This window comes from Aulonocara stuartgranti (genome assembly GCF_965226115.1).
Source record: "Aulonocara stuartgranti genome assembly, chromosome: 1".
Classification (NCBI taxonomy): Eukaryota; Metazoa; Chordata; class Actinopteri; order Cichliformes; family Cichlidae; genus Aulonocara; species Aulonocara stuartgranti.
The window spans coordinates 19,888,937-19,902,943 of NC_138939.1; the positions used below are offsets into that span (position 1 = coordinate 19,888,937).

The following is a 14,007-nucleotide window of genomic DNA, read 5'->3' on the forward strand; positions in this document are numbered from 1 at the left end:
TGAGCGTGAATGGTTGTCTGTCTCTGTGTGTTAGCCCTGCGACAGACTGGCGACCTGTCAAGGGTGTGCCCCGGCTCTCGCCCTATGACAGCTGGGATAGGCTCCAGCACCCCCTGCAACCCTGAAAAGGATAAGTGGATAGATGGATACTACTAAAAGATGTAATTTGCAATTTATGTAAGAAATTATTTATAATTAGTGTCCCTGTATTGATATAATATTGCCATGCAAAAAGATTGTGATACTACATTGTATCAGCTTTTCTTTCTTCCTCCTGCCTTCCATCCCTATTAGTCAGGTTCTTTTCGATGTTTTCATTGTATCTCTGTAGACCTTGACAATGTGATGCCTACCTCTGCTAGTGTTCTTGACTTGGTTGTGTTGTGACGTTTTCTTAACCATGGAAATAATTCTATGATCAGCCGCTTTAGTTGTCTTCTGTGGTCTTTCATATCTTCGTGTAACAGAGGGTATCTTCAGAGTATGGGAGATGCATGTATGGAGATGTATTACAGAAAGACTTTGAGCTACAAAAAGTTTAAAACAATGTTTTTATAAGTGACAACTTAAACTGCATGCGCTGAAAATATATGAGAGATGGAGACTGAACTGCAGGTTTTCTGTGCATACATTTGTATGCATCACTGGCTTTATCTACTGTAGGAGTATCTGCACATACACAAATAATAGCAGGTTCTACAGCAGCGGAAGACCACACTGGGTGACACTCTTGTTAACTACAAACAAAGTGTGGCTACAATTTGAATGGGCTAACCAAAGTTGGGCAATAGAAGATTGGGTTGATAAGTTTCATTCTCTGCTGTGAGATTCAGGTGCTGGGTGAGACACCAGCATGGATCCATCCTGCCTTGTATCAACAGTTCAAGTTGTTTGTGGTCATGTAATGTTGTGGGAGATATTTGCTTGGCAAGACTTTAAGTACCAACTGAGTATAGTTGAAACCCCACAGCCTATCTGAGTATTGCTGCTCACCGTGTCTGTCCTTTTATTATCATCTATCCATCTTCTAATAGCTGCTTCCAGCAGGATAATGTGCCATGTCATAAACCTCAAATCATCTCAAACTGATTTCATAAATATAACAATGCGTTCACTGTGCTACATTGCCCTTCATAGTCATCAGATCTCAGTGCAATATACCACCTTCGGTGTCCAATAGGAAATTTGCATCATGGATTCACTAAAGTCTGAGCAATGTTTCCAGTACCTAGTTGAATCTGTGCCGTGAGGATTAGGGCATATCTGAAAGCAAAAGTGGGTCCAGCCTGCTACCAGCAAGGTGTAACTAATGAAGTGGCCAGTGACTGTGTTTACCAATCTGACAAAGTTTGTATTATTGCAGTTATTGTCACTGTACCTCCTTTAACATATCCTCTGTACCATAGATGTAATATCTATATTGTGTCTGGTTTCCTTTTGTAGTATCCATATATTCAGAGTTCCTTTTAACAGTCCAGTTCTTTGTTTCTACTGTAAAGCATTTGAATGACTGTATAATTATCAATTATCATTTTTATACCGTATTCCAACACTTCTATTTTATTAGTATTACAATAACAAGGACTTAATGCTCTTCCATGCCAAATAAGGGTGGTTTGTGCCCATCACTGGGAAAGGCCCTCAGCATTTTAATACCATGCCCACAGCAGTGACTAATTGTTTGTTGTGTCAGTGCTCGTCGTGCCCGTTTGCCTTTAATGGAGTGTAGTGTGGTGATCCATCAGGCTGTCGAGCAAGCCCCGTGTCAGTTGAAGTGGCTGTGTGTCAGTGGGGCGAGCGTACCGTGCAGATGTGATTTACTGCCCTGCTTGTTGCGCCGCCTTGCACCTCTGCTCATAGCCATGCAGTGCAGCCCATTCCTCTCCTCTTCTTCCCTTTCCTCTCCTCTCACCTCAGATTGATTACCAGCGCAACTGCCTCATGACACTCGCCATCCTCTGGCAACCTTTTAGTGCCATTTTATAGATGGTTAGCACACCTCATTTGGCTATTTATACATCTGTAAGTGGCCATGAAATATAGATTTGTCTTGATGGGTGTCAACATCGGAGCTGTGGAAGCAGAGCTCGGTGACACCTCGTTATTTTAATGGTGTGAGATGAAGGGGCCACACGACAGGAGTAATTTTAATACACGGGCTAAATGATACTGTTTTTATTTTCATTTAATGTTTGCACTCATATTTTACTCTGAGCAAAAAGGCTCTTTTCTTGCAGTATTTAGTTGGTGCTAAGAGGTGTAACGATGATGAGGCTGGGAAGCAACCAAGGATGGAAAGGAGTATATACACACACACACACACACACACACACACACACACACACACACACACACACACACACACACACACACACACACACACACACACACACACACACACGTAAAAAAAAAATCTACATATATTCTATGTGAATCATGAGGTGGTTAACAGTAACATGATATGTGACCTGTCATACACACACACGCACACACGTATTTCAGCCCATTCACAGGCAAGGGTCTCATAGGTAATTAGGTGCTGGCACCCACTCAGTGTGATGTGATGGTTAATTGAATAGTTAACACATCAGAAGCAGGCCTGTGCAGATTGGAGGTGACACCTGTCAGAAAGCTGTTCTCTCCCTGCCCAGGACATTTCCTGCTCTGCCTGATACATATGTCATCTTTGTGGAAATACCAAATTAGGGGCAGGTAACTGAGTGAGTGCAGTTCAGCAGGTGTGGAGATAGCTTGGGGGTGGAAGAAGGAAGGCGCTCCTCTGCTCTGTCCTTCAAGAGAATTTGTAAAGCTCAGGGCACCTGTCCTCACTTCACCTCAGGCCATTTCCATGGTTATGTGACAGGAAAGTGACAGCTCCTTGTGTTTGTGTGTGTGTGTGTGTGTGTGTGCGTGCATGTGTACGCAGGCTCTCCCCCAGAGGTGTGCTCAAGGCATCCAGCAGTGGAGTACGCATCGTGCAAACGCAGGGCCACCTGAGTGGAAGTGTCCAGATTCAGGTAAAGACAGCTGTCTGGCAGGTAGACTGACATTTGCCAAAAAAAGAAGAGCTTCTTATCGAACTACTTTCTATCCTCAAAAATTGTAAGAGGTTACATTTGCTCAGGCACCTTAAAGAGAAAAGGGGATCGGCTGCAGGCAGAGGTCCTGTTAAGGGGCAGTGCAGTCAAATGGAGGTAACAGTTCTAGATGAGAGGGTTAGCACAAGGAGCAATAGCCTAACCAGTGAGGCAGGTACCAACTGGGCACCTTACCTCCAAATGAATTGAGCAATTAACTCACACACATGCACTCTGACACACTATACTCATTATGTCCTCTCACTTCCTCCGCAGGAGTGCAGTGGATGGAATGAGGGAGCAGACTCATGGATCTGTTGAAGACAGTAGCGTTTCTATAGAAAAGAGCTGTGCATGCACAGTAGCAAAAGCAAAGAGGCCTGATTGGGAGTACTCCATTGATGCAACACACAGTGGCACAACATATTCTACTGTCAACCCACTGAGGTTTGCACAGAAGCTCAGACAAGACCCCTGCAAAGACCCAGGTCAGGAAAGGCAGTGCAGCTCATTTCTGTTTGAGAAAATGTTGTCATATAGTTCCCAGTAGTTTGTGTCAAATCTGCAGTGGTCCAAGGCAGTATGCTTATGTGTTTAGGTCAGTTGTGACACATCACATTTCATGTTGTTCTAGAATCTTCTGTAACTTATTTATATCAATAACTTACTATCCTGTCTTAGTGGAGAGGTTTTTCTTTAAAAGAAGCTATTAAACTCCCAAATAAAGTAATGACAAAGACATTGAAACAGAGAGGATGATTGATCATGTTAGAAGCTGGAGACTTGGGGATAAGGGAAGCGAATGACAGTGATAAGTTTTGTGTCCACTCAGCTTGTCTCCAACCCTGGTTTTAATATTTTGTGAGAAACATTCACCTGAGTGATGCCCCAGCTGATCACTGGCATGGAAATGTCCCATGAGTTTCAGTTGGGGCCTTTTTTAGGTAATGCATTCTTCGTATATACAAAATATGCCTATCCTCCCAATGCAATGGTGCACATGGAAAAAGAAATATATATGCAAATAAAGACACTGAAGCTGTGGTCAAACAGATACTGAATTATTTCAAAAGGTAAATGCACCAGGTTGGGGGTCTGTTTAAAACAGGTCAGTGAATTTTTTGTAAAGACTTTGGAAACCACCTTTTTAAGTGTTATCCACGAAAAGGTTTCCAGCAATGACAAATGTTTATCTAGGATATGTGTTTGAGTGAAAGGTTCTATACATTAATTTTTGTATACATTTCTTTTGTAGATGTACATCTAAACAGGGATTTGCATGACAGGTGGGAGAGGTCTTTGTTGTCAGCATCAGCAGCCACAAGAGGAGCTGGCAGAAGTTATGACAACTGAGTAGCTCCAGGGCATTAACTGTGAAGCTGCAGGTATGCTGTATTTCATGCAGTATTATCTTGAGATTACATTTCATTTATATCTTATTTTATTCCTACTTAGTAAGAAAAACAGGAGGAAATGATCTTACTGTAAAGTACTTGAGGTTTCTGCTGTGGATCTCACGGATCTGTGGCAGACTGTTGTGCTACCACTGTGACTCATAATATTCCCCATTCCCCCCACACCCACCACCACCACCATTCATCCCATTCCAAACCATCCATGTATGTGTGTGGGCCAGTCACTCAATAGGCGGATCATTTAGGGTCGGAAGCCCCGTGTGAAATCAGATGTTTAACTGTCCAGCTGAAGCGGGACACGAGCATCTTAACCAGCACCTTGCCAAAGGTCTCGTGTTCAATCAACCGACCGGGGCTGCTGTGAGTATGCTCGCCACCTGCCAATAGGCATTAAGAAGGATTTAGTAATTAAGTGATAGGCTGAGGACTAAATTGGGTGTTTGTGGGCTGGTGAGCCACCCCAAGGTCCCTGCAGCCATGCAGATAGGGGATTCTAATTGCCAGTAATATTGATCAGCTCGGCGAGGGGGGTGCACAGGGAATTCACTAGCCATCGATTAGCTGTTACTTCACCTCGCTTGTCAATGGAAGACAGGGAGGTGAGCATTGGAAAAGCTCCAGGCTTTTCCCAGAGTATCCTTCACCACCAGTAGCTCCTGACACTTGCGTACACGGTCAGTGACACAGCATATTGTGATAGAAGTGCTTTCTAAACTCCTCCATAGCTAAATGATAGGAAATCTAGAAGTAAAGCTGAAAACAGAAATGGGCTTTGCAGAAGGCTCACTAGCCTTTTTCCTCAAAATTAGTCTCTGTGGGTTTTTAAGGGCTCTAAATTGTCTCTGTGGTCCTCGTGTTGGAGGGAGAGAGGCCACTGAGTTTGCATACTCTCTTATATTTAATCCATTTCTTCACCTGGTGAAGAGATCCTGGTCAGAGCACTTGCACATACTTTTTTAATTCAGCCTCCGGTGACACATGATCATCAAAAAAATAGCACACATCTGGTACACAATATCATTATGGGCAGAGTTATTTAAAAAAGACTCAATAAATGTTAAAACATTGTCTGTTTCAGTCACACGCACACACATACACACTGCGCTGTATTGATTTAGTTCCATGCACGACATACTTACAGCACTTAATTCCTGTGGTTGGGCTCAATAGAGAAGAAATCAATTAAGAGATGCGTGAACGAAGTTAATTTTAAGATCTTGATTTGTCAGTATTGAGTAAAGTTGGGCTTACTGTTAAAAAGAAATTATTGTCTTTAGGTTTTTTTTGTGTACATGGCTGTTGCCCTAACCCTAAGAGTTATGGTCACATTCCTGCTTAAAATGTTTTTGCTCCATCATATTAATTTCCAGTAAGGCTCACAGAACGTGCAGGTTCCAGCTTGCATTTCCAGTTCTGGTGAAATGATGTTTTATTTAATTCCCAGGGATCATTTGTACTTATCCAGTGAAAATATTGATCTCCTGTGTATAAAAATGGAGACGTCCTAATGTTTGTCTACCTTCCTTTTGGTATAACAAAATAAACTGTGCAGCTGCTTTCATATACTGTTTAGTGTTTACAGTCTGGGATCACTGCAATCAATGTTTATTAAGCTCACATTAGAAGCATCTTGTCGTATCCTTTTTAGGGACCAAGCACAAAGAAACTTCAGTGAAAGACAATATACCTAAGCAACTAGAACACACTCAAGTTTGTCTTCAGGCAGGGAAATAGCACATGTTTAATGTTAACCTTTCATCCATCAATTTTCTTAATTGGTGGAGCCTGTACCCACTGTCATAGGGCAACAGGTGGGGTACAGGCTGGACATGTTGCTAGTCTATCATGGAGAACCTTTGTCAGACACACTTTGAATGATTGAGCAAATAATCTCATCCTATGTGCATGACAGTTAAGGATCAATGTATCATCAGTTTGACAGAGAACCAATCACAGTTCAGTATGGCACTCATGGGAATCAAATCAACTTGCAGTGTGTTATGGGACAGTCTTTGACACTTCCACTCTGCCACTGGCATTTTTGTAATTTGAGTCAACAAACTTTTTTTTTTTTTTGGAATTTGCTGTTTGACAATGTTTAGTATTTCAAAGCAATTTCAGGTAGTCTTTTATGTCTGTGCCGAAATCAAGTGCAGAAGCAGAAGCTGTGAGGTTTGCTGCCCAGCAGTCTTGAGCCTGAGTCATTTAGAGCCTATTACAAAGCATCAATATATTGATTGAAGCAAGTGTCTCAGTGTACTGCTCTGTAAACACACAGTTGGTTTGGCTGTGCATGTTTTATCTGCTTGAATCTTATCAGGATTTAAATCTTTTTCCTCTTCTGCTCCATTAATTGTGGCAATATTGGCTTTTGAACCGAGGATTTGAATCACTCCTCCTTTGCGGTGTTTAGCTTTGGGTTTCCTTTCAGTAATGTGTGCATTTTCCCCCCCAGTTTTTTCCAGTTCCTTGTGATATTTCCACATACAGTACACAATTACTTTAAATCATTTTAATCCAAATGCTGTTTCTAAATTTAAAGGATGTACTTATGTACTGAAAACAAGCCAGGCAACAGGAATAACGGGTCAGAATAATCACTAAAATGGGACAGAGGGACAAATGAAGAAGACAGTGACTTTATGTGCTGTCTTACTGGAGTTATGAAGTTTTTGTTTGCTAAAGCTGCATCCAAACTGGAACCAAGTCACAACAACGAGGCGAGTAGCCACAGAAGAAAGTTAATGACATTGGTGACTTTACGTGGCTGCAGGCGAAATAACTGTTAGCAACATAAAGCGAGCAGGAACCGAAATAAACTTTTCTCAACTTCCAGGCAAAAAAACAATGACCGTGCAGGATACCATCGATTAACGTATGACCTGGTAATAACACGTTAACTAGGCATTTGGAGCCCCTCCAAAGTTATCCAGCCGTCAGCTTTAGTGCGACATGTGGGAAGCAAATCGCATCCAGTGAGCAGGGAGGCAGCATGGACACCCAAGTTTGTGATAACCTGAGAAGCAAGTCATCTAGGACAATAGGTCTATCTACTAAGTCTCAGAGGAGTGTGAATCTCAATGACCTCAACCTTAACATCATAGGTCAAGTTTTCTGAAAGTCTTATGAATGTAATGACTTCAGAATGAAGCGACACAGGATTTTAAAATTCCTGCCATTGGTACATCTACTAGGACTTAAGAGTACCGTAGTATTTTTAAATCAAACAACCAAGACATAATTGAAATGCAGACATTATTTAAAGGGGTTTGCCAGAAATATTTCATTAGCTGTTTAAGAGTTAAACATTTTTATTAAAAAAAAACAAAAAAAAACTTGACATCTAATTAAAAAGCAGGTTCATGGCCTGTTCTTTTATTTTAAGTTAAAAACTAAATGATTTGGAATTGAGCTGTTTGATTTGCATGTAGTGTCTGTTTACTGGAACAATATGAGGCTTCAATGGTACAGGATAAGCACTATATGGACAAAAGAACTGGATATACTTATTACACATAGAGGAGCTCCTCAGCCATGGAAAAGTCTGCCGTGAAGCTCCTGGCTTACAGTTTTTGCGCTGATGTTGATGGCAGAGAATGTTCCGAACTCAGAGCATTGTTGACTTTTACACACTATACGCCTCAGCGCTTGTCGGCCTGCTCTGTAACTTTATGTGGACTGCTACTTCACTTCCACTTTGCAGTAACATGACTTAGCTGATCTTGTTGCAGTATTGGCAGCAAATCGCAGCTTCAGACAACGTCCCAACTCCAACGCCATCTGTGAATCTAATTGCTTGCAAACATAAAGAGACAGTCCTGACAATTTACCACTTTTGTGACAAACAATGTTGTCTGTATTTATGTGTTTATCCATTGATGACGTTCACCATATGGCGAGCCATACGGTCGCATCCGAGTGTCTGCACTGTTTGATTTCCAAGGTCGTTTTGTGATCTCTGAAGGGGGATTGTTTCCCCATGCTCGTCTTCTGATTGAAGCCTAGCTAGAACCATTTATACACCACTCACAGTCACCCTCCAGCCATGCTCCCAAATTGAATTAGTTTCAGTCTGAATTTGTGTTTCAAAACTAGTAATTATTTTTTAACCCCAGAGGAAGCCAAGAGAAATGAGTCAGATTTTCTGAAGTCATGAAATTTGACGATATATGATTTAACACCAACCAAAGGGACACAAGCCTGAAGCACAGCAATTTACCAACCATTCATCTGTTAGCAAATTAAATCACACCACATTTGACATCTTTTGGAAAGTTGGATAAATCTGATGAAAAAGTTTTTCTCTCAATTACCATCAGAAATTAATCTCCTTAATCCCAATTTGATCTCTTTCATGCATATAAGGGGTATCTTTCATCTGCCCACCTATGCGCTTAAAATGTTCGCCACAGAGTTAAGATGGAACGTGACTGTAAAACTTAGTCCTTTGTGAAACTCCGGGATTCTGGCTCCATGAGATGAGAGAGCTGATTAGGGGAGATGAGGACAGAGGTGCTGACAGCCATCCATTATCTCTTTCTGTAGCTGGTAGAGGAATGTAAGAAGTCTCCGGGAGTGTGTCATAGAGCTGCAGAGTGCCATCCAGAGGTTGGTATGGTTCAGCTGCAAGCAAAGGTACAAAGCAGAGCCACAAAAATGTACCTCTGAAAATGTAAATCTTTCCTTTTGTTCCAGGTTTTTTTTTTTTTTTTTTTTTTTTTTTTTTAATTTTTTCTTTTTTTTAATCAAATGATCCAATTTAGGAAGAGACAAACCCAATTTTGAGTCTGCTTATCTTAGTCATTCTCTGCTTGGAGAATGGCTTTTATAATTTCAAGACAGGCTTAATTTTGAGAAATCTAGAACAACTTTTGGATACCCTGCCTTTCTCTAGTTTTGTATATATTCCTCTATTTCTATTTTTCCTGTTTGTTATCTATTCCTGCAGTTTTATTATTTATAATTTATTCCTGCACAGTTGGCATGGAGCACCCATATTTTTGTTGTACATGTGCAATGACAATATTCTATTCTATTCATACACTGGAGCTTAAAATGAATAAACCTTTCATGTGGTAACCATATTCACCTTGGCTTAGTAAAATTAATGCGGAAGCTGTTGTGTGATTGCATTGGAGTTTAAGATGTACCTTATAAATTGGCCTGTCTGAGTGAGAGGCAGAGAAGAATCGTGGGGTGTCGAGTCTTCCCCGTGTTACGTCTCATCTGCAGCAAAGGATTTTCCAGCTGAGAGCGAAGGCCAGCAGGAGAGGGCTAGCTTAAAACTAAAGAGGTGATCAAAATACAGACCACCAGCTGACTCTAACATGACGATTCAGAGCAATCGCACTCGCCCAGAACTGCTCTCAGCATCCAAGCAGCCAGGACCACAGCTGATACTGATCAGGTCTAGTTACACACCAGCTCTCCCTTCTTTAAGCAGCACCTTGAGCTGCCAGTGCCCTACGAGCCCCAAGCACAGCAATGATGTGAGTGCTTTATAATAGCAAAGAAAAGGAGTCTCGTCTCGTTTCTCTCAACAGCGGTATCTTTTTAAGATGGCCAGAGCTGATGGAGGGGCACGATGCCAGCCCCTTGCAGAGCATTTTGGTCATTAGCGCGGACCGCACAGCCTGTTTCAAGTAGGCCTCCACAGGTCACTCTGTTCACTAATTGTACACTGCAGGCAAGATCAGATTCTGTTGTCAAGAAAAGGGGAGAATCGTAGCTTTGCCCTTCTGTGTATTCCTAAAGCTGATAAGATAATGAGGTCTTTTTCTGGGCTCAAGGCGTAAATGAGCAGTAGTATTAAATGGTTTTTTCCCCCCCCCCCACATTAACAGCTGAAGAGCGCATGGTTTCAGTCCACCGGAGACCTCAGTGCTGCATTTGTATTTGTTTTGTTAGTTTTATATTTGTTTTGGTCTGGACTTTTTTTTGTTGTACACATTGTTACTTGCTCTTTGCTCTTCAGTGCCATTCTTTATATCCATGTTGGTGACTCCATGCATGATTTTAGACGCATGTATTTTATTTCCTCCACGTGTGTGTGTGTGTGTGTGTGTGTGTGCGTGTGCGTGCGTGCGTGCGTGCGTGCGTGCGTGCGTGCGTGCGTGCGCGTGTGCGCCGAGTCCTGAGCCAGGAGCACATCTCCGGCTTATCTGGAAGGCCTGGCGTCAGCTTCCTTAAGTGCTGTAAATGTCACATGGTAAAAGCAGCTCTGCAGCCTCTTAATTAGTTTAGCAAAAGCATCCTTGTCATTTTGCGGTCAGTAAACTCCGTTAGAGAAAATTAAGTCCAAGCTTCTGCCACCTCGTCAACCCCACACAGCCAGCCCAACAACAACAACAAAATAATGATTATGTGCTGTGTACATTTGTGTGTTAGCTGTTTTCACTTTTTGCTTTTAGAAATAATTGCTGTTGGTTGTGTGGCAGCATCAGAGGAAGGGCATTAATGATTCTCACTGGCCGTGAGGAAGCACTGTGCCGCAGAGGGCGGGAGAGAGAGCAACTCATTTTCTACAGTACAACTAAACGTGTGTGTGTGTGTGTGTGTGTGTTTGGGTAATATATTTTTAACAGCTTCCTTACTTTGTTTAGTGCATATTGTGTCAGACTGTAACAGTTACGTCAATGGTATGTGCATACATGTTGTGACTTTAATGGGTGTGCATGTGGCGTGTATGTGCACGGCTGTCCTTTTTCACGGATTAGCTGGTGAATGCTGCAAGAGGATGATCAGACTGGGAGCACACCAGGGTTGCTCTGCGATCACATAGGGATTACGGGGGATATAGAGCTGTAGTTGATTCCAGGCCCGCCTCCAGTTAGGCTCATCTCCGCCACGCTCCCCTCACACATACCACTTTAATTGCCTTTGCTTCTTTCATTACTTTTATTGCCTTTCCTCTGCTTTGCGTGCTCCCTGGGCTTGTGGAAAGGTCATTGTGATGGCGCTGGTGTGCTCACAGCCACTGACTCTCTGAATAGCAGGAGATGATGATGCGGAGGCTGAAGCTCGGCAAATGAGTGACACATCAGGATGGCTACTGACAGGCTGTGGATAGATTTTTGCCTTAAAGTCTATTAAAGGCTATTATAACAAAAGAAGTCTTTAAAGGAAGTCAAAACTAGGATCATAGTTTAAAATGCCAACTAATGTGTGACATTCATTAATCAGATTCAATCAGAATACTCATTTAATCACAGAAGAAAGAAAATGTTTTCTTACAGATGCTTAAATAAAGAACTATTCAAACATTTCAAAGTCAAAACAGTGCTATGTTGAGTATCGACTAATACAAGTGAAAAGGAGGAGGACTTACAAAGTTCAATGGCCGCAGATAGGAGTGATTTCTCGTGGCGTTCTGTGATGCATTGTGGTTAAATGAGTTCTTTTGTTTAAGGTGCTGTGCAACATGAGAGAGATGGTGGAGAGGGATTGTCCAGTATTGACGGTAACTCGGACAGGATCCTTCTTTCTGAAACCTTGGAAAACTCAGTCGAGCTCCACGCCCTGGGTTTGCAGATTAAAAAAAAAATAGCTGTGTATATATCAGTTTAAAATAATAAAGAAGTATTAACATTACTTTAAAAATGGTTATTATCCATGTGCTAAAGGAGTCAGTGTGTTGGTGCAAAAGCATTAAAGAGTTGATGGCCCTTGAGACATGCTCGTGCTTCATTGTGTTCCCTGTGCACAACACCAAATTACTACTAATGTTAGTTTATTTTGTATACCAGCATTCTCTTGTTAATCCTGCTATAAAAACATGACACTTGCACTCAGTTAAAGTCTGTTGCTGTACTAGTTTTTTGTTGATAATTTTTATTCATTATTCTCTCGCATTGATTTGGGTCTTGCAGTTTTAAACATGCAGTGCAGCTACCAGGCCAGGTCTGGTTGCTGCACTGCTGGCAGTGTGGGAGTTGTGTGTCATTTTAATAAAGGTAATGATAGCATCTCCCAGACTCAGCTATGCCCTTAATGTCACTCTTATCACTGTAGGTCTTCTCAGTCCACATCATAACCAGTTTTTCTAAATGCTCCTTTGTGCCTCTTTGTGCCTTATTTATAAGACTTCACAGGCTTGAGTCTGGGGAAAAAAACCAAAAAAAAAACCAAGGGTACTGCAGAGCAGCATCACTGCTATTCAAACAGCTCCTTGGGATTTTTATATTTTACTTGCCTCCTACTGCCTTTGTCCTTTACTCCCCATCTCTCGCTTCCTCTGTCTCAGTCCCAGTACAAGGTAGAGGTTTTGTGTTGCATTAGACTGTTCTCGTGTCCACAAGAAGCTTTCCACTGTCCTGAAATTTAACCAAGTCTTCTTTATTAAACACTCCTACTCTTAAGATCTTTCTGAACTTTCGTAGTAATTGGTTTTTATCCCAACAATAGCTAATGCACATTTTATCGCATCCCAACGTTGCTGCAGGCAAACAAATGAAAAGCTGGCACTGAAACTAAAGGAGCAAAGAACTAGTCTACGCCAAGAGAGAGAAAGTAGAGATAGGAAAGTTATATTTATGTGGTTTATTCTCAGTTGAAACAGAAAATCAGTGCACCTTTTTCTTTGTGTTTACAGGTTCACCTGCAAGAGGGCGGGGAATCGGCAAATTGAGGTCAAAGCTACGCTCAATGAGAAGACAGCAGAGGAGAAGACCTAGGTACATCTATCCATCTGTTTCCTTCTGCTTATCAAATTCAGGGTCGCAGGAGGCTGGAGCTCATCCTAGTTGCCGCAAGGCAAGAGGTCGGCGACAACCTGAAGAGGTTTCCATTCTGTAGCAGGGCCAACAGATGACCATTCACACTCACACCTATGGCCAATTTAGAATCACCAATTAACCTAAGCTTCCTTTGAAATGTAGGAGAAAGCCTGGGTCCCTAGAGAGAATCCATGCAAACTTCACAGAAGAAAGGCCCCAGTTTGAAATCTCATTGGGGGTTTTTTCTTTTTGTTCTTTTTTTTTTTTTAATTCCAATACTTCTGAATAATTGTACTTATTTTGTCTTGGAAACTTCTGACATTATATAAAATATGAACTTTCTCTAGAAATGAAGGCCAGCTCCACTTTTCACTCCCTCCCCCATAAAGCATTAAACAGTTGGGTCAATATGGTATCTACATAACAGTCTATTCTTACTGGGTTTAAATTTGATATAGATGTAAAGAAAAAGAGGTGATTTTGATTTGGCTTAAGCTGTGAAGGATCGGTAACTACGAGCATATAAAGTAAACACTTAATCGAACTACCTTAAATAGCCTTTTTACGCCAGATATTGCAGCTTCAGTATGTGAAACAGAAATAAATCAGAAGAGGTCATACGGTGAGCCTGGTGTTGAGCTACACTTTAGCTGATACTCTATATAACAGGTATTGCAGTAAATAGAGTTCAGCAGCATGATATCAGCTGACACCTGATTTGCTTCACCGACAAACAAGACCTTTTAGTGTTTTCCATTAAAAACTTGAGCAAAAGTTGTTGGTATGGTTGTCCGAGCACCA

At 41.6% G+C, this 14,007-nt stretch overlaps 1 protein-coding gene across 21 annotated transcripts in view; it reads left to right on the plus strand.

Moving 5' to 3' along the window:
• LOC309691504 (uncharacterized protein) overlaps positions 1 to 14,007 on the plus strand; it is a 141,625-nt gene that overhangs the window by 119,668 nt on the left and 7,950 nt on the right. For 15 of the 21 annotated variants that reach the window (XM_082509197.1, XM_082509208.1, XM_082509199.1 and 12 more), the window contains 6 exons: positions 2,927 to 3,017; positions 3,354 to 3,565; positions 4,333 to 4,462; positions 4,714 to 4,852; positions 9,038 to 10,577; positions 10,624 to 13,164. Coding sequence is in view for 3 of the 21 variants with exons in the window: in XM_082509208.1 (XP_082365334.1) it covers positions 2,927 to 3,017; positions 3,354 to 3,373 (111 nt within the window). In the remaining 18 variants the exon portion in view is untranslated. Of the gene's footprint in view, positions 1 to 2,926; positions 3,018 to 3,353; positions 3,566 to 4,332; positions 4,463 to 4,713; positions 4,853 to 9,037; positions 10,578 to 10,623; positions 13,165 to 14,007 lie in introns of those variants that run through there. The other 6 variants (XM_082509213.1, XM_082509194.1, XM_082509214.1 and 3 more) reach the window with 5 other exon arrangements.